The following is a 26,477-nucleotide window of genomic DNA, read 5'->3' on the forward strand; positions in this document are numbered from 1 at the left end:
ATACTGTTGTGTCCTGGAAGGAATCAGGCAGTCCTTTCTATAGGAAAGGAGGAACACAGTAGGATGGAAGGACAAAGGCCTTCCACAGTCCCGGATGGCAGCCTGCACACAGCCATTTCATTGATTGATTGACTGATGACGTGTCAGGACGGTGGTGCCGATGCTTAATCCCTCGATAGAGCTTTCTCTCTGAAATTAAAGAGAAAGTCTTGGAAAGCACTTTTTCTCTTCCATTGTCCTTCCAAATTGTATCCATTTGCATCGCTGATTTCTGATTTTTGGGAAGCATGAAAGCACCACCATGAAGTAGCCTTTCTGGTTTCAGATGTTAGCTTCCATTTAGTGACATGACATCCGAGCGATGTTCCCCAGCCCATTCTTACCTGCGCAGAAAGTCTGGGGCTTGCTGTAATCTCATCAGGCTGAGGATTGCTCTTCTGGACAGAATTAGGAGAAGGGAAACTGGACCTTTGTAAAAGGGTTTCCTTGGAAGGGGAAGGAGAAGAGGAAGGGACTATTCTTGCTAAGATGGGGATATTTGGCCAATTCCCCAGAGGAAGCAGGCCCTACTGGAAATCTGCTCCATGGGCTCACGAGGAAGTTTGCAAGGCTCACCTGGCAAATTTCCTCCAGTCAGGGATCACCCCGCTTGCTTTTATTCTTAGTAACCTGTAGTGGCTTAGTCTGATGTGGTGATATCATGGAAGGATAAGCTCTGGCCCCCGATTTAGGAATAAATGTAAAAAATGAATAAAGTAGCTTTTTTAGTTACTGAAATTGAGTTGCCTTCATTAGGAACAGGCAGTCATCCCAGCTCTTAATATTAGACACAGTATCCCAAAAGCCACAGTTCAAAGCATACTTTGTAGTTGTTGTTTTTGAGTAGCTTATTAACCGCCAACTGTCCCAGAATGGTTCCCTCCCTCTGCCACTTGCTTCTGTATGACCACTGTTCCTAAACTTCCACCAAATACCCTTATCCCTCCAACCGCACTTCTGGCAGGCTAACCCGAATCTCTCTTGTTCTATTCTCTAGATTTGGAGAATTAAAAAGCTATCCACCCACTCCGCAATCCAATCAACTTGCAACCACATCAGCTTAAAACAGAATGATACAGTTGAAGCACTTTCCATTTGAAACATTTTGGTCCATAACCAAAATAAAATAGCCAAAGAAATAGGCCAACTAGACAACATATGCTTTGTGTTACAGACAAACCACTTTAATTTACTTCTCTGTATTTGAAACAATCCTTATGTTTAGAATGTTCAATCATAGTTTCAAAGTATGGATGAGGGTATTTTCTGGGTGAGGATGTTTATTAACTATGCATTTTGTATAACACAGTACATTATATTTTAATCTTTGAAACAATATGTTAGTCTCTCTCCAGAGTCCTGATTTGTAGTTAGAACAGTAAGTGGATAGTCCTACTAGCTGAGGAAGATGGTTCTATTTTTGGTTTACATTATATTACATTTTTTATACAAATATTACTTTTGGCTTAAATTATGGACATTTATAATAAAAACATTTTTATTCCTTGTTTTCTGTTGGGAACAGTTCTTTGTTTGTTTTCTGATGCAAGTACATATTTGAAGCAATATGATTCTCCCCCCAACATACGTCTGATACCTTAAGAAATATTAAGGAATAAATATCAGAAAGCAGTCATATAATAAAAACCCTTACATCATTTATGCAACTATTAAATCAGAAAGCTAAGAAATGATGCATTAATTGTGATATGGACAAAGGAACAATAAAAGAGCAATTAAAAGGCTTAACAACATGACAAAATGTTCATGATTTAGTGATTTAAGTAATCACCTCTGTCATATCTTATTTCCTGGATATATAATGTACCCCTATGCATATTCCATAGCAGAACTCAAATAGAAATATCTTCATATTTCATTCTTCCAGTTCCAGAAATTTATTATATCAATCTGAACCCTGAAAATTTAGTTTGGTAGAAATATGTATTTTGTGTTCACATTTTTAACAGCTGTTCTTCACTCAAGTAAGGTGGCAGTGATGGTGATGAAATATATTCAGAGAGATTTGGCCAATGGGACATTCTTCTTAACTACAGAAATTCTACCCAAGCAAAGATAGTTGCAATTCAGCCCATCACAGTTTGTGAGAAAAGTAGGAGGGGGAAGCATTATGCACACTGCCTTGAGTTGTACAAAATAAAGATGAGATACAAATCTAAGAAAATTTCCCGAGTTTTGCCACTTCCCTTGCCTATTGGGCATCTCCAAGTATGATAAATGCAGTATGAGACATCCGTTCTAGGAACAAGCTGTCACATGAAGGGTAAGCTCATTGCCAAAGGCATGGTCATCTATTAAAGATACAGTGGGTTTTATAATAGGCAAGTGATTGGTCTAGATCAGGGATGTCAAACGCACGGTGACACATTGTTGTCATGTGAAGTATCACAATTTTTTCCCTTTCGCTAAACCAGGTGGCCAGTGCATGACGCATCTGGCTTGCGGGCCACGAGTTTGACAACCCTGGTCTAGATAATGTCCAAGGTATTTTCCAAGTCTAATTCTAAGCATCTATTTTTCTAGTCTTTTGCATGTAGGCAGTCCCATGGGAAAAGAGCAACTGAAACAGCAGCAGTGACAGGATCAGATAATTGATCAAGCGGGGCTGTCAAACTCCCGGCCTGTGGGCCAGATTTGTCAAGTGCCAGCCACGCCCACACCAGTTTAGCGAAGGGTGAAAAAGTTCTAATACATCATGTGACACTGCCGTGACGGTGTGAGTTTGACACTCCTGAGCTTCAGAGAATCAACTACTTTAGAATCTAAAATAGTCAGGTGAACCTGAATGTAAACATCATAACCAGCCTTTCGATTGCTGCTTGAAATGCTCTTTAAAACACCCTGGTTCAATTTAAAAGATACTGTGAACCTAAATGCCCAAATGACAACATTTCCTCTTTTTAAAAATTAAACTGATGCCGTGGTTTCAGTCTGCATGTTACACCATCAAGTGGCCTCAGGGTTCCCATATCTAGAATTTTAAAGCTCTGTGGTGGAGCCAGCTCAAATTCAAACCTCTGCAGAAATTTGGCCATCAGCACTTTAACTTCCATCTTGCATGAAAAAAAAAGAAGAAGAAAGGGTGAATTTTTTTAAACACACACACACACACACACACACTTTTTGACTTCTTCATTCAGGGACTGATCATTAGCCCCGAGATGAGAACTTCCTCTACCCCTTACTGTTGGCCATGTTGGTGGGGACTGCTAGGAGCTTAACCAACATCTGGAATGTCATAGACTTCAATGCCTGCTCTAATCTTCCAGTCTTTTATTTATCAAATAAACACTTTTTAGATTTTGAGCTCTTCACATGTAATGAGAATTTTTCATTACATGTGAAGTTTAAAAAAAAAACAATTCAAAACTGAAGTGGTGCATGTTAATGTGGTCACGAGGAAGAGTCTTGGGGAAAAAAAATAGGATTCCAAGAATAACTGTAATCCAAGCTTCAATGATTAGGTCCATTCAAAACAGAGACTGAGACTCACAGAAAATTGAAACAGATATTGACAATCTCTCTTAATTTTTTTAAACCCTGTTCATTCACATTTCCTTTGTTTTTTTAAAAGGAATACAGTACCTGGGGAATGGGGAAAAGGAAAGCACACTACCATATCTGTAGTCCTCATTTAGTGATCATAATTGGTGACTGCTTTCCTTTTTCCCACACTTCTGGAAATGGTCAGCTCAATGCTGGGATATCTGACAATTGATGACTAACAAGTTTTATACCTTCAGTTTTTATTTTCCTTCTAAAGATTTCACTTCAGCTTCCCCACTCCACCACTCTGTGCAATGCTTCTCCTGGCACTGGCATAATTAGCAATAAGCCAATGTTTCTATCTACATTCACTGAAGAGGCAGGGATTGCAAGAGAGTAAGCAGGCACACAATGAAAGATACACATTGAACGGAACATGGTGGCATCAGCAGTCCTGACTACATTACAGAAACAGCCCATTATGTGCCTGCTTACTCTCTTATAACCCCTTCTCCAATCTCTCTGCTATTTCTGTGGATTTAGCTGCTCTAGAGTAGAGTTCCTCAATGTTTCCGGCTTTGCGGACTGGTAGGGGAGGAGAGGGGATAGCAATAGCACAGAGTTACATACAGCTTCACAGTGCTTTACAGCCCTATCTAAGTGGTTTACAGAGTCAGCATATTGCCCCCAACAATCTGGGTCCCCATTTCACCAACCTTGGAAGGATGGAAGACTGAGTCAACCTTGAGACTGGTGAGATTTGATCTGCCAAATTGCAGGCAGCTGGCAATCAGCAGAAGTAGCCTGCAATACTGCATTCTAACCATTACACCACCATGGCTTTTGGTTAGCATCAGTGGCTAGTAAGGGTGCATGCCGCTCAAAGAAATGGAGTGTGCGTGCACTCGCTCGTCTGCTGCTCACACAAGTGAGGATGCGTGTGCACATGTGCGTGCTTGCTAGCTGTTTCCATGGCCCGGTTGCAACCCCTCATGTCTCACTAGTGGGCCATGGTCCATAGGTTGGGGAGTCCTGCTCTAGAGACTGAAAGAATGGATCAGGAGCATACGCAAGTTCTCCACCTCTCTTTTAAAAGGAACAAATACTAGTATTGGAGTAGACATTCTTAACGCAATTATCTTACTCACCTGAGCAAATAACTGTCCAATACATGAACGAGGTCCCAGCGAAAATGGGAAATAGGAAAAATAAGGTCTAGAAGAAACCACACAAAGCAGAAAATTGTTTCGGTTGTGCTATTCATCTAAGATACTACAACTGTTTAGAAATGTTGTTTTATAGAGCAACCCTTCATTTTTTAAGAATACTATTATTTGTGCTTTCTGCAAAGTGAGGATAATCATATTTACATTTTTTATTTCTCGAAGAAAGCACTGCATAGTCATTAGGATTACAAACTAATTTAACGTAGTACCTCGCTTTTAACAGCAGCTTAGGAAATAACAGCAGTTTTAGGAAATGACTACAGTATGTGTCAGAATGTTGTCAATACTGATATTTACTTGTAATTTTAAGAGATGAACAGGCCCCCAAAACTAATTTCTATCAATAATTCTTAAATATCTAATAAAGCATGGGTCTCCACAATCCCTGGGCTGTGGCCTGCTACGAGGCCACAGCCTATTTACAGTAGGCCAACACACATGTATATGTGCACACAGCTCAAGTTGTGCAAGTTGAGCTGCACATGCATGCACATGCACCCTGCGTGTGCTGTATGCCAGCCCACCACTTGGGTGACCCAGTTCTCCTCTCCCTCCCCCCAACCCCACCATCAAGTGGCAAAGATTGGGGACTGCTGTAGTAAAGCACACATCCCAATGTCATTCACCAACTTAGATGTGGAACACCTGGTGTAAAAGACACACATTATCACCAAATCGTCCTACTATTCTAAAAGACTTGTACATGGCTTCCTACACTGGACAGGGTTTCATCGAGCTCCAGGAGGTAGCATCAAGTGATTACATTAAACAAATAACAACTCTTATTACTTATGCAAGAAAAGCTTGTTTACTGGAAAAAGTTAGAGCAACCTATTTGAAAATCCCTCCTTTCGCTGCAGAAGGTTTATGGCATTTTCTGCTTGACTTTGAAAATAATTAGATTTTTACACAAAAGTTTCTGATAATTTTGCAACATTTCAAATCTTCAGATTAAAGAATTTTAAACACAGAGGTCACCTTGATTTGTCTTTGCTAAATCGATCAGGATCAAAGGTCAGAGCATTCTTGAAATATCTTTCCATGCGTCCCATGAGATAGGTACTGAACTATCAAGGGAAGACAGACATTGGCAGAGATAAAAATAAAGCCACCTGAAAATAACTGGGGCTGTTCACAGGTATGGGCAAATTCATATTTTAATGAATTTCTAATGTTTGCCTTTGGGCTAGCCTTAAACAAATCCTTGCTGCTATTTTGATTTCAGGATTATGTGAGTATTTTGTCCTTGTAAACTCTGTATGCCTGTATGTATAAATAAATAAACTCACAAATAATTCACAACAGTATTCAATCTGAAAGAATAGCAATAGCACTTAGACTTATACACTGCTTCATAGTGCTTTGCAGCACTCCCTAAGCGGTTTACAGAGTCAGCATATTGCTTCCAACAATCTGGGTCTTCATTTTACCAACCTCAGAAGGATGGAAGGCTGAGTCAACCATGAGCCAGTCAGAATCGAATTGCTGGCAGTCAGCAGAATTAGCCTTCTAACAACTGCACCATCACAGCTCTTCACTGTGAAAGGAAGTCACAATGAAAAAGTCAAAGCTGTCTCCTACAGAATGTAGGACATAGGTTTGTGTTATAGAAAAGGAGATCAAAAATTGAAGGGGGGGGGGGGGAATTCAGCAGTGAAGCAGTTCAGTAGTGGAATCAATATTCCAGAGCAGTTACAGCCTGCCTTTTACTAGATATTCAAAGATGGCTAGTCAAACATCTCTTCAGTAAGCCATTGAGCTGGATTCAACATTCTAAAATCCCCTTCCAGCACTATGGATTTGTGCCTAATCTAGATATAAAATCCATTTATGACATTAGTGGACAATTCACCAGTCATCTATTCATAACATTTGCTTTCTACTCATTATCATTTAAGTGGCATATATGACAGAAGACTGCACAGACTCACAAATAGGGTGGTGTTTGCTGGAATGTCAATTCCTTCAATTACATTTTTCTTCTCTGTCCAGCGCATAACACCTGCAACTGGTGGGTATAACCGTAGGATTTCTTTGAGAACCTGTAAGTAAGAGCCAGCTTTTCTTTTAATAGTGGGTTGTCCCCTCAACTGTTTGTCTGCTTTTCACTAAAAATAATCTGAAGGCAAGGTAAAATTCAGCAAATCAAATCATGCAAAATTACAAGAATTAAAACCATCATACTAGAGAAACACATTAAATGATATATGTGCAGCTCTAGCAAGTAGGTACATGTAGTTCTCACATAACGTCCACTTGTTCAGCGGCAATTTGAAGTTAGGATGGCACAGAACAAGGGGAATTTACAACCAAGCATTGTATTTGCAGCCATCACAGCACCACTGTGGTCTTGTGATTGTGCTTTGAGAGCTTGGCAACTTGATCATTATGATGTCTCAGGGTCCCACAGTCTCATAATCACCATTTGCAACTTTCACTGCCAGCTTCCAATAAGCAAAATTAATGGGGAAGCCAGCAAGAGATTGCAAATGGCAAATTTAGACGATTTTTTTTTTAATGGTGTGAGTTGAATAAGCAGGGGTTTTTTTTACATGCTGCATCAGATGGTAGATTCTAAAGCTGATGAGGACTAAGATGGAACAGCACATGTACCATGGAAGAGCCATGTCACCATGTTGAGGAATTCTTCTTAGCTAATCAAAAACTTCATCCCCCAACTAGCTGGGTAGATAAGTTTCATTTGCTGCCATGATTGTCTACTGATGCCTTCTAAGCCTGAAAAGTGGGAGCACTCTTCAGGCAGTTTTGGATCCTTGGACATAAGCAATATGTCAGAGAGCCAATTTAGTGCAGTAGTCAAGGTGCTGGAATGAAGAGATTGAGAACTCTAGACCTCCCTGAGATATAAAGACTGGCTGGGTGACTTTGGGCCAGTCCTTCTCTCTCACTCCAACTCATTTCACAGGTGGTGGTTGTAGGGAAATTGAAAGCAGGAGCGTTACTTGCTCCTGCTGCAAGCATTACTTGCTCCTTGAGCTGCAAAAAATAAAGGTGGGATATGCATTTAACAATAAATAATAAGAAAACATTTCCTTTCTACTTAGGCTGCTATCACTTTCTTGTTTCCTCTCTGTTTTAAGAGCTGCTGCACCGACCAGCTGCTTCCTAAACCAGATGAGCATAGAAATAAAACCAGCCTTTTGAAAGAAATGACTGATGCTTTCCAGTCTCTCAGTCTAATTTTCAATTTAAAAAAAAAAAAGAATCTGCCTTCTGTTTCTGGATTATCATAGCCAAGTAAAGAGAACAGAAGCAGAACATGAATGGCAAGAGTACACACTGCCCATAGGAAATGAATATGTCAGTTACAATTATAACATTATCATAAATTACTGCATTGTAATACTTTTTTGAATTCTATACATAGCAGTGGCAAAGTCTTGACTAAGAGCTGCCTTACTCCCACTGTTTCTGCCCACCCTGGCATATTTAAAGTGGGTATATATGTTGTCATCTTATAGAACCTAGAAAGACAGCCTTCTCTTCTTCTGAACAGCATTCCCCCCCCCCAAAAAAAATATAAGCTGTCCTTTCTCTGGATTTCCATAAAGCCCTTAAAAATGTGGTCCTAGGTCTAGGGTAAATGTGTGAAGGAGTCATCGTGCTTTGTTTTAATGGTTATTTTTGGTCCAGGCTGTCTTGTTTTGTTTTATGTTCCTAATTGATTTAATTTACTACAATATTTTTGCTAAGCTGCCCAGGGTTCACTGGAGTGGGCACTTCTATTAAATTGAAACAATCATAATAATAATCATAAAAATAATGTCCCAATACAACCTAACATTCGAAGCAAAAAAAAGTACTTGATTTAAAGATGAGTACTGGGTGTGAAGATTTCACTTTGTAATTAGATGTTCTTACAGAGATTTCACAGCATCAAAATCCCAGTATGTTTTTGTCATGGCATTTAATGATACCAAGAGCCATTTTTTCAAATTTCTTTCAGAAACAAATTTATCACTTACTATCAGGATAGAAGCACGGAAAGGTGGGGTCAAAATCTTGGATTATCTGTAAATTTATTATTCAAGTGTACCTGTGATAAATATTTCAGTTTCCTCAGATCTTCGTAGGCAACGTCTCTCTTCACACCAATAACTTCATCGACTTCAGCCTGAAGTCTAAAATGCAATGGCAGAAGAAACGTGGTTTAGCCAAAACCCATTGACTAATTGTGAATGTGGATAATGTTTTATTTGATGGGACTAGCAAACATTTATAATGACACTATTTGTTTTCATTGTTGTATATAGCAGGGGTGGGATTCATTTTTTTAACAACCAGTTCTGTGGGCATGGCTTAGTTGGTGGGCATGGCTTGGTGGTCATGTGACTGGCTGGGCATGGCCAACTCAACATCACTCACAGCGAGGCATGAATCTCCTCGCCTGGCCTCTCATGATTGTGGGGATGCTGCAACAGTCATAAGTGTGAAAAACGGTCATAAATCACTTTTTTCAGTGCCATTGTAACTTTGAATGGTCACTCCACACAAGCAAAGTACCAGCAAAGGAGGGGGGGAAAAAACAAGACATTCCAGAGACAGGAAGTCTAGTCCTGCCAAGAATGTAATAAGAGTTAATGGAGAGGCAGTTTCTGTAAGCAACACCAGAATGTTTCCTTCCTGCCTTCCTTACAGGATTAGGCCAGTAATTTCTTCTAACAACCAGTTCTCCGAACTGCTTAGAATGTTAACAACCGGTTCTAGCGAATAGGTGCGAACCTGTAGAATCCCACCCACCCCTGGTATATAGCCTGGAGTCTCATGATTGTGGTGGTCTATACATACTACAGTAAGTAGGCAAGTGAATAAATAAATACCTGCATATGTTCTACCCACTTTCAAGATTCAAAACAGTTAATTACCTTCATAGTTCTGTGCTCCCATGCAGATTGTCAGATTTTGGGCATGTAGATTCATCCTGAGAAGGTATAGCCAGTCCAGGCCAAATACAGAGGAATCTGGCAGGGCTGCCTCAAGTCATAACAGACATGGATAACGAGGAACGAGCCAGCCGATTACAAGATCACGGGCAAAACAACAAATGAATCCAGTTGATATATCAAATGTGCCTGTGAGGTGGAGGTCCATTGGTGTGAGGAGGGGGCCAGAGAGAATGCCACCAAAGTAATAGTCCAACACCACTTCCTGTGGATGGGCAGCCTAAGCGGGGCGCGATGGGGAGGAGGCAATAGGAGTTAAGCCTCCATTGATTAACATGTCTGAAGTAAAAACGATAGAGCTAATCACAGGTGGCAGGTGGGTGGGTGGGCCTATTACATGCACAATGGCTAAATTGATCAAGGATGCATAAAGGTGAATACCTCTTCAATGTTAGTTTACACTCTGACGATGTTAGCAGAGGCTAATGAAAGCTAAGTAGATAATATAGTTTAAGTTCCAGAGATCGTGATGTCTGCCTCTTTTGTGTGTGTGTGTGTGTGTGTGTACACATACATACACACATAGATACATATACATACATACATACATAGTAGCTTTGAGTTTCTTCCTTTTCCCAATTACAACACAGGACCAGGCATGCTAAACTCTTTCCTTAACACACATTTATCTAGATGTCTAGCACCTGAACTATTCTGTCTTTTCTCTGCCACCATCTATAGACCAAACTACAGTTTCTTTTCTGTTGCCTCTTTTTTAGAGTCCTTCTGTGACTTCAGTTGCCTTAGGCTTCTTCTTGGCTTCTTTTTCCTGGTCATGGATTGTCTGCTTCTCAGTCATTGCTTCCATAGTTCATATTCCCATTCCAATGCCTTTTACTCCAGTAGCATGTCCTGCCAAATATAAATACCTCCCCTTTTTTACTGTCTATCTTCTTTGGCTTCTTATAGTTTCAAAATCTACATACCAGATTGCAGGTGATTCTAAGGAGTTTTAACTCCCCATCTTTTTTTGTTCTATCACTGAAAATGTGGTAGTCCAGATAGTCAATTTTATATGCCTACCTAACATCAGACCTTCCCAGAGGGGAAAAAAACAACCACTAACAGTTTTGCATAACATTTTTTATGTTCCTTGATGGTTCATCCTTCCACACAGATACATAGCCAATAATTCTATTGCTGATGAAGACTATGTCTTTCCAAATATAAACAATTTCCAACAAATCACAACAATCAGAAAGCAAAGCATGTGTGCGATGAAAGGAATATGGGATTCTAAACAAGCCAAAGGGCAGCCTGAATTGGCTCCAAGTCTTTTAATAAAACCTTCAGCCTGGGAAGAAATATAATCATATATAAGTTCAGAAAAATAAACAGTACAATAGCATACCTACTTTGTAACTATTTCTGGGTGCCGTGCTAATTCCATAATAGTAAAAGATAATAGATTGGCAGTGGTCTCGTGACCTATGGAAAAATAACAATTTATTAACTGAAATAATACAGGCAGAATTTAAAAGTATCAAATTATAAGAGTACTCCAACTTAAAACATTTCCAGTAGAGTGACAAACACTATTGCCACGAATGGTGAGGGTAGAACAAGAAGCAACTTAGAATTAAGGAGAAAATTGCTGACAGTTAGAACAATTAACCAGTGAAACAATTTGCCTCCAGAAGTTGTGAATGCTCCAATCCTGGAAGTTTTTAAAAAGAGATTGGATAACCATTTGTCTGAAGTGGTATAGGGTTTCCTGCCTTAACAGGGCTTGGACTAGAAGACCTCCAAGTCCCTTCCAACTCTGCTATTCTACTCTACTCTACTCTACTCTACTCTACTCTACTCTACTCTACTCTACTCTATTCTATTGTCATCCATCAGTGGTCCCACATATTAAAATAGATGCCAGAAGGTTTTGGCTTGTTTATTCTGAGAGAAAGACAAAGAGATATGCACAAACAGTTTGGTAAGCTTTTGAGTAAACAAGTCTTTCCTGGACTACTGAGTAGAAAAGCTACCAAGTCAACATCTCCTTTACAGGATCTATCTGAGCAGCTGCAACTCAGTAGCCAGGAAGAAAAGTAAGGCAAGAATTCAGTGAGGAACTAGCCCACTCCAAGATCAGTGCCAGCATTTGCATGGTGGCACAAGATCTCAGGATAGTGTAGCTGATAGGGGAGCAATCCTGTGTGTGAAGTGTCCATGGTTTTCAGCAACCTAATTATAATTTCAGTATGAGCACCATTACGTTTATCTAAAATTTAAAATATCCAAGCAAAACTTGGAAAGCTGGCTATAATTGATGCTTGTTTCCATGGCAAAGTAAGAATCTGTTTGGTTCAATATAGCCATGTGCATCCCAGCTTCCTTTCCACAATAAGAAAGATTATGCAATGTATAAAGAGAAAGAAATAGAAAACTAACAAAATTAAGTTGTAAGAAAAAGAAAAGGAAACAGCTCGATTTAGTTTACATCAACACTTCCCCATACCTTTCTAGCCTAGCAAACTATGCTTGCTTTCATAAAATCCATGCTTAGCTTCAGGCATTATTGTGCCACTTTATACATTTTCACTGTGTTCCAGGCAAATTCCAAATCTTCCTCTATATCCAACTCTCATTAGTTTTATTGGGAGGTTAATCTATTTTCTAATACTCTTCATGTAGGACTTAAGCTTCCTTTTTGTACAATTATTCTACTGTTTTTAACAGTTTATTCATATATTTTCCTTAACATACATAAGTGCTTTATGAACAGTATAATGTCTGGGTTAATTTGCTTAAATAATAGTATATAATATAACAACATATTAAACATAAAACATACAGAATAGCATTTTTCCAATTTCTAATTTCTACTTCTATGGTCCAAACCATTGATAAAATAAATCCCATGTTTGAAAATATTCTGTATCTTCTTTATCTTTTATCTTTAATGTCAACCTATCCATTTCTGCACAATCTAGTATTTTTTTAATTACATCTTCTTCTATGGGTGGTTCCTCATTTTTCCAGTGTTGTATATATACAAATCTTGCTGTCATCAAGACATGTAATATTAAGTATATATTCCCTTTCTTGTATTTTTCTGGTATTATGCCTAACATAAATATTTCTGCTTATACTCTATGTGTTGCTTTAACATTTTTTATAACAAGGTATGTATTTTTGTCCAATGTTTTTTCCTTTGCACATGTCCACTAGATATAATAATATGTGCCTGGTGTTGTACAATTATTCTACTATTTTTAAGAACATGTTTTATTGATTTTTTTTTTAAAGGACAATAAGATAATACAAACTAAACTCACTAGGGGAAAGAAAAATAAAGGCAGAACAAAAAATGAAAGAAAGAAAGAAAGAAAGAAAGAAAGAAAGAAAGAAAGAAAGAAAGAAAGAAAGAAAGAAAGAAAGAAAGAAAAAGAGAGAGAGAGAGAGAGAGAGAGAGAGAGAGAGAGAAAGAAAGAAAGAAAGAAAAAGAAAGAAAGAAAGAAGAGAAAGAAAGAAAGAAAGAAAGAAAGAAAGAAAGAAAGAAAGAAAGAAAGAAAGAAAGAAAGAAAGAGAAAGAAAGAAAGAAAAAGAAAGAAAGAAAGAAAGAAAGAAAGAAAGAAGAAAGAAAGAAAGAAAGAAAGAAAGAAATTTAAAAAGTGACTTCTGATCTTCATCACAAGTACAACCTTAGTAATTCTTTATCCCCATAATGGTACATACAAGTATCTCTTCTTCCCATAACCATTCCTTATCCATAGGCAAATCATTAACATTTTGGTCCTGATGGCAGCCAAAAGTTTGTAAAGGGTTTCCAGAATTTCATATAACTTATATATAACTTATAACTTATTTTAATTGCTATCAAACAAACCAAAAGGTACTCCTTCCTTTTGCCTATAACAATCTTGATCTTTAATTCATTCAGATGTTATCATAAATTTAATCCCTCTCCATTTTTTTCCCATCCAAAGCTTTTTGAGATTTTAGTAAACCTTTTGGGTAAATCCAGTATAAAGTGTCATTATCCAGGCCTTTCTCTTGGCTTATCACTTATATTTGCACTTTAACTGTCATCTCTATCTTATAGTTCACTTTTTTTTTAATTTTCCAGTATTTCAAAAATTTCTTTATAATATTTTTGCATTTTTAAATTTGTAATCTCATCATTAATTTTCCTTTTATTCTGAATAAATAAAATATTTGACGCGAGTCAGCTTTGACTGAGGCTTCCACATTGTGCTTTCTAGTAAGATAGAGACATTGTGGAACAACTTAGTTGAACCTGTGCCACGTGCAGCATTTCTGCTTACATTAAGAGCTCTTTTGGCCACTATGTCACAAGCCCAACCAAAGTCCAGTTTTACCCCAAGCATGCTCTTGCTATTTCAAGTTAGTGCCTCTAATCAAAAACCTACTTTGCAAACCAACTGCTGTCCATATCCCACCAATTCATATTACAGTGTACTGGAATACACATGGAAGACATTTTGTTTGTTAAATTGGAATAGCTGTAAATTAAAAGTAAATAGCTGTAAATTTACAAACCTGCCACAAAAAAGGTGACAAAATTGTCTACCATATTTTCATCATCCGATCCCTCCTGATCTGTCACAGACAAGAAAGAAACAGAAGAAAGCTATCTAAAGGATATCAATACAAATTCAGCAGCATTTAAAAAATACAGCAACTATTGGAAGCATAATTGGGCTATTCAAAGAAATATCAGATGAACAAAAGGGAAGAGATATTAAAAGAATGCATAAAACCAGTTCTATTTAGTATTCTAACTCCTATTATTCTAATTCCAGATGCAAGACATTCAAGCAGAAAATTATCAAAATATTTTATAAAAATGCAATCTTAATAAATTTCATTTTGACATTTTTACTGATGAAAATTTGAATTAAAGTATACAATATAAATCTTCTTTGCATTGTCATAATGACTTTATCTTTGATTAAGTGAACTTTTGAAAATAAAGGACACTTCCTCTCTTCAACTAGTTCAAAAATTGAAGGTTTTTATTAACTAATTTATAAGATCTTCATAAACATTTATTTGGAAATTACTTTCAAGCTTCTGAAAGTAAACCAAAGCAGAAAAAAAAACAGAAAGAGATATCTGTGGTTTTGACCAGAGGCAAAAACATTGCAAAATGGCAATGACATCTACATTTGATATAAAGTTGGAAAAGTAGTAAGTATGTAAACAATTCCGCACTGAGCAAAACAGTAGATAACTCTATTTCATGAATGTATGAAAAAGTGAGAAAGTATATAATAGTTTCCCCCATAGTGTCTCTTTTATATCAATTGGTTTGTTTCTTTGTGTGATCTCCCCTATCATGCATTTTGAATTTTCTTTATAACTTTCCTTTGGTCTGAACATTGTTGTTTGGCTCACTTAGTGAATTGAGCTGCATTTCATGGATGTCAGGTTTTCTGCTATTGGTTAATTAATTGTCCTTCAAAGAAGAAATTCTCAAATCCATCTATAAAATGGGTTTCTTCCAAAGAGGTATTGTTTGGGAACCTTTGGCACAGCACCTATAAGCTTCTAGAATGTGAGCCCAATGCATTGTGGCTTCTTCTAGAAAATTGAAAAGACTGTAAAATATTAATCTATTCAAAGTGACAAATGCATAGTTATTAAGCTTCTTCCAGTAAACAATTGTCTACCTGCACTCTTCAATATCTGGGTGAGAATATCTAATGGGACAGGTTCTTCATTCTGGATGGCCTTCCGCCTTTGTGAGATACACTCCTTTCCAGTGTGACGCAGCAAACGGAGACTTTCACGAACCTCCTGTATCTCTTTTCTATTCCTTGGCAGATACTAAGCAAATAACAAAAATCATCGTAAGAAGGAGGGCATTCTTTAACATTATTATTAAGAGGCTGTCAGCATGAATTGTGATTGATGAAGTCTAAATACATGGTTCAATTCTATTTAAGGAAAAACAGACCACAATTCCTACAAAACATTATCTAGTCAGAAGTAGTGCCTACATTACAGAACTTTATAAATACATCATTTTAATACAGGTTAGGGATTTGTAGATCAGGACACATAAATGCTTCTGTACACAATTTTCTACATGCTTATTTTCCCATTCTTTGCTTCTTATTAGGTATGTCCAAAACATTCAACGTGCAAACTATTTTGTGCATACATCAGGTATTTCTAGGTAGTCCTGCCTGGACCAATCATACATAGTTAATTCAGATACATTTCCAGTCCAGCCTGATCCTCATTATACAAAAACTTAGGTCTCTCAAGAAGGCTATAAAACTGGGAAAAGAAAAGGGAAATAAAGGAGGATCTGCATCAAAGTAAATACTCAATTGCAGTGCCGAAGAACTGAACACCATTGGAAGAAATAGTTAGTGAATGTATGAAAAAGTTAGAAAGTATATAATAGTTTTATATTATATCAAATGTTTATGAGGATCTTATAAATTAGTTAATAAAGACCTTCAATTTTTAAACTAGTTGAAAGACTAACTTAGGAACATCATCACAGAGAAAATATTTCTATATGATCGTTAAGAATCAGCAAGGACTTGATAGGACATCAATCAGACCCCAGTTCAACCCAAAAAACTGGCCAAATTTTTGAGCTACAATGTGTTTGTTGCTAGAATAAAACTTATTTCTTAGTTTGTGAACTCTCTTCACATTATGCTATAACTGCATCTCTTGAAGTTCTGATATCATATCCTCTCCTACTCCATAAATACAAAAAGACACACTTACAGTAACAGTATAACAGAATTGGAAGGGACCTTTGAGATCTTCTAGTCCAACCCCCTGCTCAAGCAGAAGAGGATATACCGTTCTGGACAAATGGCTGTTCAATTTCTTCTTAAAAATCTCCAGTGATGGAGCAACCACAACTTCTGGAGGCAAGCCGTTCCATTGATTAATAGTTCTCACTGTGAGGAAATTTCTCCTTAGTTCTAGGTTGGATTTCTCTTTGATAAGTCTCCAAACATTACTTCTTGCCTGGCCCTCGGGGACTTTGGAGAATAGGTTAATTCCCTCTGTGGCAGTCCCTGAAATATTGGAAGACTGCTATTTTTAATTATATACCTTCAATCATGAACTTAACAAGTTTTGTTTTCCAGTTTTAGTACAGTGCAGCTAGCCTGATTTCTTCAAGGCAGCATCCTCCCTCTAGCCACAAAGCCAATACTAGGTGTTAACAAGACTGGTAATATAATTGCATAGAGTATCATCTTCACCACTCAGCAAGGAACAGATGAAAACAACCTGCTCTAGCAAACCAGAGAACAATATTTCTTGGCTACCATTGATGGAATTTCTGATTGGAGACTTATGGTGTTTGCATTATGGACAAGTAAAGGCCAAAATATTGAGTGAAGGCCACATCTACATTTGACCAACAACAGGACAGCTTTGAAAAGGAGAAAAGTCTGTACTGACCTGGAAAAATGGATTTCGTTCCTTGCTCAACCCCTTCATGACCATGGTAAACGCATGAGGAAAAGGTGTTTGGTCCGAGTGTAGAGTGTTTAGTTCCAGGCCAAATGCCACCTGATAATATTGAGAAAAATGAGCAGGATAAGACATCTTTATTTATAGTTGCTTGCTTCTAGACAGCAATAGCTCAATATAGTAATATCAAACTCTGCAACTAAACAAAGGATACAGAAAAACAAGCTCTATGTATAATATGGCATGGATTTTTGTAAATAGTGCCTACCTTACCAGATGCTAGCTATCTTTAACCAATTGCAAAGCCACACTCAGATAAAACTACCTAGTGAAGTAAAACATGAATCTTCCCCAGCTCTTTGTTTTTTTGTGAAACATATTATCACAAAGCCCTTTTGATTCTCACCATGTATTGACAATCTGCATTAGAGATTTTTTCTTATTTTACTGGGAAAAAGAAATTCATTTGCCTTTGCAATGATGTCCAGGGTCAACCGTCTGAGCAGGTTCATCATATCCACTTCAATCTCTCCATCTGCTTTTTCATTCAGCACTTTCATGAGGTCTTCTGCTTGGTCATTAAAAATCTCCATCAAACCAATCAAGTAACTGTGCAATGAAAGATACATTGCTTTCAAAACAGCTTTTTCTTGGGTACAAAAAGATAGATTTATAAATCAAGTCAAGAGAGACACTAAAGTACAACCCATTAGAAAAAATGTATACTATAATTACATATATACTCCAAAGGTGTTTTTTTCAAGAGGCAACTGGACTTTTTGGTTTTTCTTTGAAGACGTTTTGAAGAGCTGAAGAAGCTTCTTGGATTAGAAGTGAAACGTTTTCAAAGAAAAACCAGAAAGTCCAGTTGCCTCTTTAAAAAAATCACCTTTGGGACAACCATGACCTGGATGACTGAGAATCTCCACAGACACATATATTCCAATTTTATTTAATGAAGGACACAAGGATGTCCTTGTATCCATTAAATAAATAAACTAATAAAAGAATATCTCCCACCTTATTTACCCTCCTACATCATTTATGTATTCTGAATATTCACATAGATTTAAACATCATACAGGAGCAGAGGAATACAGCATGAGAATAAAAGAAATTTCATTGCATAACAAGATTTATGTACAGTGGTTAATTCTATTTGAAATGACATCTCTTAAAAAATATAAATCTATTCCAAGAATTCCCCCCTTACTTTCGACTGAATGCTGGATCCATAATTCTTCGCTGTTTGTGCCAATGATTATAATCAAGATCGGTTGCCAAGCCATTCCCTAAAAATCTGAAAAAGGAGAGGGAACAAAAATCTTGTACACAGTACTTTTCAGCCAGTTTCAATAACCTATTCTGCCCACAAAAATCAAGTTTGGGGAAAAATGGTATGCCAAGGAGTTTAATTTCCTTCTTACATGCTGTTTCCTTTCACCATAATCTGGCAAACTAATCTTAACATTAACTGGAAACCATAGTAATTAAACATCTCTTAATAATTGCAATTTGCAGTAGTGGATGTCAATGGAAATAATAATTTAATTAACTTGTATGCTGCTCAACTCTTAATGACCAAGGGTAGCTCACAACAATCAATCAAAGAAATTACAATAACATTAATAAACAAAGACAAAATATCTTTATCTCAATTTATTTCATTTCAAGTCAGGAATAGAACAAATCTTGATGAAAAATACATGCTAAAAGTTTCAGTGAAAAATAAGAGGTGCGTTCATTTTACTGAGTCAACAGAAATTATCTCACAACTATGAAAATCTTCTATAGTGCCTTACTGATCTAATATTTAGAGGCCTTAGACTGCCTCCTGAGGGCCTTAGTTTTACCTTATTGTTGGGTGAAATTTGCCAGGTAAACCAGCACTTCAGAGTTTATTTTTCATCAATATACTGTACTACACTAATTCACATTGAGATTGGATAGTAATTCTGATTTAAATAATTTTCATAAAAGACTTTTGCTGTAGATGAAATATACTGTATTTACAGAGCAATTTTGGGAATTAGAAGGTTTTCCTGATCAACCATTAATGCATTTTAATATGTCATATATAATTTTGCTTTAGCTTACCTTACACCAAATATACTGTAAAGTCGGCCATATATCCTTGGATCCTTTGAATACTGTGGTGACATCAGATATTCCTAAAATTAAATTCCTCTGATCAGTCCATTACTGAGTATGTTTAATGTTGTCATATTAATCTTTACAATAAATTTTTGGAGAGTATTTATAAGAGTTTAACTAGAACTTTTGTTGTCTTAGTTTTGGATACAGTATTAATATATTAACAACCCCATAATCCCTTGCGGGGTGGAGTCTAGGCAGCAGAATGGAGCTAACACAGTGTTTACTGGCTGGATGCCCTTCCTGTAGCCAACGTAGAGTTTTGTTCAGCAGATATATTCTCATTGTGCCTAGCGAGAGAAATATTTGCCTCTACCTAGGATTGAACTCACAGTCTTCCTCATGTACCCTCCCCAACCAGTGCCTCTCATGCACCCCTTTGCACTCACCTTGGCCCTCTCCACACTTCCCTCGCACTTTCCCTGACCCAGACTCACAAACCCTGTGCCTCTCGTGCACCCTCACAGACTGCCCTCCATCCTCCTCAACCTTTTTGGTCTCTCCCTTACACCATTGAACAGCCTCCCTCACCAGCACTGCCTTTTGTACATGCCTTACACCCTCACGTACCTCTCTGACCCTCACTACATCTTTCCTGAATCTCATGCCCTTGCTCCACCTCCCAAACTATAGTACATCTCTTGCACACTCTATGGCACTCTCACTTACTGACTTTGATTGTGAGAAGCTGGCAGGAATTTGCCTCACCTAACATGGGATTCAATTAAGAGTGACAACCCTGACTGCAGAGTTCTCATGTCATATCAGTTTTGAAGCAAACAGCAAAAGAATACTCAACTTTTACATACCTTCACTCCTTCAGGACTTAATATTAGTAATGAGACTCTATGAAAAGCATTAAAACGTATAACTGGTCCATATTTCTCAGCCCTATGAATACAAAAAAGGTTAGTGTCAGGATTTTGGCAGTTACCCCAATTAAATCATGAGCCTTGAGCCAAACTTCCAAAACTTCAAAAGGATTTATCAGGAGTTAACATGCCCCCTCCCTTTCTGTTGGCAACTCTAAAAAGCCCATAGAAATATTTTATGAGTTGATAGTTAGCTCAACATCACATCACAGGTGTTGCTTCTTTAAGGATAATTTCTAGTATTCAATTTTTTTATTAGTACAGGAAGTCCTCGACTTACAACTACAACCAAGCCCAAAATGTCTATCGTTAAGCAATACAGTTAAGTGAATTTTGCCACATTTTACAACCTTTCTTGATACAATTGTTAACTGAATCACTACAGTGGTTAATTTAGTAATACGGTTGTTAAGTGAATGTGGCTTCCCCATTGACTTTGCTTGTCAGAAGGTCACAGAGGTAATCACATGACCTTAGGACACTGTCAGGATTCTGGCAGTTACTCCAATTAAATCATAAACCAAGTCTGAGGGGCTTTCGTGAGCATAAGCTTCCATATCCGCAATCAATTTAATTTTGTGTGTGTTGTACAGGTCACCTTCAAGAAGTGAGGGGAGCCACCCTTCTGGGTGTATCATCCAATGAAAAACGTCCATAGTCAAGAGTCATCAATCGTGCTCTCCAATTAGATTTTTGCATGGCAGAAGCTTCAGTCATCTAATCAGTCTTTGAAGAAAATATGAATGGAATGTACTTTCGAGTCCACACTGCTGTCTGCTCTTTGAAACTCCCGCCCCTTTCTTTCTGTTGTCAACTATAACACGTATATACAAAATGTTTTATGAGTTGACAAACACTGCAACTGTCATAAATATAAGTAGCCAAGTGTCTGAATGTTGATCACATGATCATGGGGATGCTGCAATGGTTGTGTGAAAAACGATCATAAATCACTTTTTTTCAGGGCCATTGTAACTTCAAACGGTCACTAAACGAATTGTTGTAAGTTGAGGACTACCTGTATTCCATTTTATGTTATGTTTTTTTCTAAAGTACTATTTTTATAAATTTAGGTTTAAATGTATATTAAATTTATATTATATCAAATTAAATTAGGTGAAAAAATTCAGATGGAGGCTTAGAACTCAAAATAAAGGCAACTGAGATCTATGAAGAAGCAGCATAGATCTCAATTACTATAATTCAAAATAACTACTTTCAAGCTACGTGATTTTTCAAGAAACTTACCACTTCAGAAAGAGATCATGCATCAGTTCCTTGTTTTCCAACGTTCTCCAGAAGATTGGCAAGTGACCAAAGAAAAAACTGTAATATTTGAAAAAAAAAAAGCCAGAGATTTAAATGTGCACATAACAATCCAAAAAGAAAATATCACAAATGAAGGGAGGACAGAATGGAGATTGCCATTGAGTTCCATAAGGCTATTTCACAGTAAAATGCATAACAAGGGAGGTATAGTACAATTTTTTTCCACAGAAAAAGATGGAACTGCAAGCAAGCAGATTTACATGGGGAGGAACCCCAGGAAAAAGAATGAAGAAAAATGCAAACAATAAAGCCCACGTTAGAACAAATGAAGATGCATGCTATCCCCAGAAGTCAAGAAAGAATACAACAAATGGGTTCTGCCACCAGACAATGGTATTTAATAGGTAACCAGATTTGCTAAAGAAACAGATTCAAATCAGTTCCTAAAATATGCTGCTTTTGAATCACTTCATAGTCTCATGATACAAATTGGCTCTTGCTTTATGGATGATCAGTTCCAGCTCCAGCAAATTCCTTGCTGCTTGAATTTAAAAAGAACACTCATCTACTAGATTTGTCTGGAGAAGTCCATGCCATGGTGTTTTAAACTAAGAACCTACCATATGGATTATGGAAACTGTTTCTGACCAGAAGAGTAAAAGGCAAAAGAGAAACTTTTTTATCAGGAAAAAAAAATCCAGTGTGTTACAGTGAAAGCTTCCAAACAAAAAAAGGGATTAAAATAAGTATCGAACTCCAATTATCTTATTTCTCCTTAATGTATTTTCCTAATGCATCAGGAAAAATATAGAAGAATTAGTAGAAAAATACAAGAGACTTTCAAATGGAAAATATTGGTGTAGCATATATGAGCTATGGTATGGATGAAGCATGTTTCTTATAAGTCACAGTTGTTGGATTCAAATATCATACTATGCCACAGGGATTAGTTTACAAATTTCCAAGGACTAGACCAGACAAAAGCAAACAAATGTTTAGTGGATACTTTACTAGCCAAAGAACCTGTCTGATTTTCTCATGGAATGCATTGGGAACTCATGGCTTCATCTAACTGGAGCAGTGGGAGCGGGGAGAGACAATCATCCTTAAATACGAAATATAACCGCCACCAACCATAACGTGCTCCATCTATGCACAGACTCGGACCTGTAGACTTCATGGCTGAAAGATGTCAGAGTGTTTGGCAGCATGACCAGCTTTATGAGACAATCCAGGAGCAATACACAGCACACAGATAACAGATAATCAGAATTGGAAGGGACCTTGTAGGTCATCTAGTCCAACCCCCTGCACAAGTGGGAGACCCATCTGGATCTTGAGCCTATCTTCTTGGGTGTGAGCTATTCCTGCCAGCTTAGTATCATCTACAAATTTGGTAAGTTCCCCTTCTATTCCCTCATCTAAGTCATTAATGAAGATACTGAAGAGTACTGGGCCTAAGACAGAACCTTGTGACACCCCACTACTTACTTCCCTCCATGTAGACTTAGACCCATTAAGGGCTACCCATTGAGCATGGTTTGTCAGCCAGTTGGGAATCAGAGACTTAGACATTAACAGTGGTTTAATGTACAATATACATGTGGTAGCCAAATATCTTTACAAACAAGCTTTCTTCTTCCTAACACAAAGAATTTCTGTACTGAATACTGGCCACAAGGAAAGAGAACCGCACCCTCTAATGGCTGCCTTTTATACACACACCTCTTAAGGGAATCTTTACTCTCCAGTCTTAAAGGGAAATACCCATACTATGCTGAATCACTCGTTACATCAGCCTATATTATATCAGATTCACAGAATCTAGCAGCTATTTGCTGCTGGTCAGTTCTTAAATCTTAATACCTTAACAAAAGATGTGGCTTAAATTTTGCATTTTGTCCTAATCCCCAATCAGAACCCAAGAGTCAGCACAATTTAGTGGCATTGTTGTTGGTCCTGGTAAAAATATTTAAACATTCAGACATGCCGCGTCATACAAAATGAATTCCAGATAGAAAAAAATGACTTTACCTTTTTTCTATGCAGCAATTAAAAACTCAAGGAAGGAGTACTAAAAAAAATCAAAAAACCATTCAGAGGCTTCCAAGATAATTGAAATGGCATTCTATATATTTATTGTTTATTTGTTTTATTTTAGTTTTATTTCTATTTTATTTTTATTTTTTAGCTATTGGAAGGAGAAATGGACAATGTCTATTTCTTTGTTTTGGCGCTTAATTGTAATTTTGTGTATACATCTTCCAGTCAGTTTTTTACTCCTGGCAACTGAACAGTTTTCTTGGCACCAAACTGGCTCTGTTTTATGTCATAATATAAGACTAAAAATGATCATCCACAAAGCAAAAAGCAGAGTGAAGCAATCTGAAAAATATACTCTGATTTTGTACATAAATGAATACTTCTGCACATTTGATGCTGGGCTAAAATCTGCTAGCAGATGAATGTTGCTTATCAAAATGTGCAAAAGGAAAAAAAAGTGGGAGAAATGAGTGGGAGTGTGGAAATAGAGTAACTTTTCTGAATAACCCTGCAAGGGGCACTCATGCAGAGACTATAAAGATGCAGAGAGAAGTGATGCAGATGATCTTTCTTCTGGATTTTCAATAAAGGAGAATATTCCTGGCTCATGGTTGAAATGAGGGATCTTTGATGCTCTCTGAACTTGGTTGTTTTCTTGCAGATGTTTTATTCCCCAAACTAGATAGCATCATCAATGGTAGTGGCTAACATCACACTGCACTAGACTATAATAATAATAAAAAAATAACAGAATAATAGAGTTGGAGTCTGCAGAGATTCTTAATCATTCAGGTCATGGTTGTCCTGAAGGTGCTTTTTAGGAGGCAACTGGACTTCAGTGGGGTGTTTGTTTGTTTGTTTTTTGAAGATGTTTCGCTTCTCATCCAAGCAGCTCTGACTGGATGACTGAATCCTTCCATTCCCCACCATCCAGTCAGAGCTGAAGAAGCTTTTTGGATGAGGAGCGAAACATCTTCAAAGGGGGGGAAAAACAAGAAAGTCCAGTTGCTTCCTGAAAAAGCATCTTTGGGACAACACAGTCGGAAGGGACCTTCGAGGTCTTCTAGTCCAACCCCTTGCTCAGGCAGGAGACCCTCGAGTATACCCTTTCAGACAAGTGGCTGCCCAGACTCTTCTTAAAAGCCTCCAGTGATGGAGCACCCACAACTTCTGAAGGCAATCCGTTCCACTGTTTGGGTAATGAAATGTCTGCCAGAAAACAACCATGCTCAGAGAGCACCAAGGACTCCCTCTGGCTTTTCAGCTATCCACGTGACGGCAGTGCACAGCGCGCAACTCTTGAATTACGGCAGCCAACTGCGGGCTGACAGCCAGCCGATCCACCGGGGGAGGCGAGTCCGCCTTCCCGAACTCGTACACGGAGGAGCAAATTTCAAAGCCTTGAGGGAGGTTCGGGGGAGGTGGGCTGAGCGAGCATCAACCTTGCCGTCCGCAGCTGCTCTTACCTCGCCCTTGGGGCGCCGGGGATGTAATCGTACTTTACATGAACTACTTTAATGTAGCAACAGTAGAGGCCCAACATCAAAAACGGCACAGCCAGCAACAGTTGCCAAAAGCTCCACATCGCTTCCATAATAGACGGCGAAGGCGAATTGAGATAACACAGAGATAAACGCGCGCCGCTAGCTACTGTGCGACAGCTTGCTCCTCTTTCCCCGGTCGAGATCCTTATGTAACCGTCATGTGGTCGTAACGCCTAAAGGGGAGGCGTCAAAGTCAATCTCGTAGTCTGTCCTTTTAAAGTAGTATTACTCGACTTTAAGTTGTGTGGACTTCAATTCCCAGAATTCCGCAGCCGGTTAGGGCTGACTGAGGAATTCTGGAAGTTGAAGTCCACAGTCTTTTAAAGCTACTGAGGTTGCGAAAACACTGCTTTAAAACTCTCCGTGCCTGTTGTCGGCGTAGTCATTGGCCTGGCCCATTGGATGACATCATCGCAGCTGTCAAAATTACCGCTCCCGCATCACGTAGACCCGCTGAGTGCGGTCTAAAATCTTCCTGCGCTTTTTGTTCATTACGCGTCTCGGGGTTTTCGTATTTTACTGCAGCTACATAAACACCGACCACGCGAGCCTGCGCTCCAAAGGCGAGGGGTGGCAGAAGCTGCGGTGCAAATTCTGCACAGCCAGTTGCTGCTGATGCTGCTGATGATTATTAGGTTTGCGTTATTGTTTGTTAAGTTTTAGCATGGCTTGTGGCTCAATACTCTGGATCCACACGAGAAGGCTCGCATGCACTGTAGATATTGGCATGCCGATACATCCTTATTCATCCACTTACTGGAGGTTCTTAACCCCTAAATATCAATGAGAATCTTCAATTTATCTTCATACTTTGAATTAAATATTCAAATTTAGTCAAATATTCAAATGAATTCCGTGAAGGGTTTATTTCTTCTTGAGTATTCTTGCAAATAAATCATCCTTTTATCAACGCTGTGATTAGATGTATTAGAATAAAACAAAAGGAATAGTACCTTTTCAATTTTCAATGAAGCATCCTTGCCTGTTGTATCTTCTGGTAAAGCCCTCTCAAAATTGGGAAGGCACATTCAAGGAGCAAGGCTAATTCTGACTAATAAGATGACCGAAGAAAGTGGCTTAAGGTGATTGTACAATTCCAACAAATATAATTCTTTTCAAATGGGAAACATATACAGTGGATATAAAAAATCTACACACCACTATTAAAGTGCTAGTTTTTTGAGATGTAAAAAAAATCAGACCAAGATAAATCACTTCAGAATGTTTTACGCTTTTAATATAACATATTAGCTGCATAATTCAATTGAAAAACAAACTGAAATATTTGGGGGAGGGAAATAAAAACAAACAAACTAAAATCTTTGGAGGAGGGAAATTAAAAAAAAACATAATTCAAAAGTATCTCTACCTATTTAGCAAAGGGGAAACGAAGTAAGGCAGCATATACCTGGATATTGTTTACACAACAGATGTTGGGTTCATGAGATG

The 26,477-nt window shown here is 37.9% G+C and overlaps 1 protein-coding gene across 2 annotated transcripts; it reads right to left on the minus strand.

The window, feature by feature from the left end:
- Window positions 1–1,295: 1,295 nt before the first annotated feature.
- On the minus strand, window positions 1,296–25,152 carry CYP46A1 (cytochrome P450 family 46 subfamily A member 1). Of its 2 annotated transcripts, XM_087952149.1 has the most exons (15): window positions 24,951–25,152; window positions 21,421–21,498; window positions 20,110–20,191; window positions 19,244–19,317; window positions 18,360–18,446; window positions 17,617–17,755; window positions 17,135–17,245; window positions 15,367–15,523; window positions 14,234–14,293; window positions 11,092–11,164; window positions 8,830–8,914; window positions 6,704–6,814; window positions 5,751–5,839; window positions 4,695–4,761; window positions 1,296–3,113 (listed from the first exon to the last, which is right to left on the minus strand). In XM_087952149.1, the coding sequence occupies exons 1-15, from the start codon at window positions 25,076–25,078 to the stop codon at window positions 2,961–2,963; spliced, it is 1,494 nt and encodes a 497-aa protein (XP_087808275.1). In that variant the 5' UTR covers window positions 25,079–25,152; the 3' UTR covers window positions 1,296–2,960. The 2 variants fall into 2 exon arrangements, with proteins under 2 accessions (XP_087808275.1, XP_087808276.1); XM_087952150.1 differs by lacking the exon at window positions 14,234–14,293.
- Between the last annotated feature and the right edge of the window lie 1,325 nt (window positions 25,153–26,477).

The sequence above is a fragment of the Notechis scutatus genome, chromosome 1, assembly GCF_049901735.1.
Source record: "Notechis scutatus isolate UNSWTSFEM ecotype Mainland chromosome 1, rNotScu1.2, whole genome shotgun sequence".
NCBI classification, from domain to species: Eukaryota; Metazoa; Chordata; class Lepidosauria; order Squamata; family Elapidae; genus Notechis; species Notechis scutatus.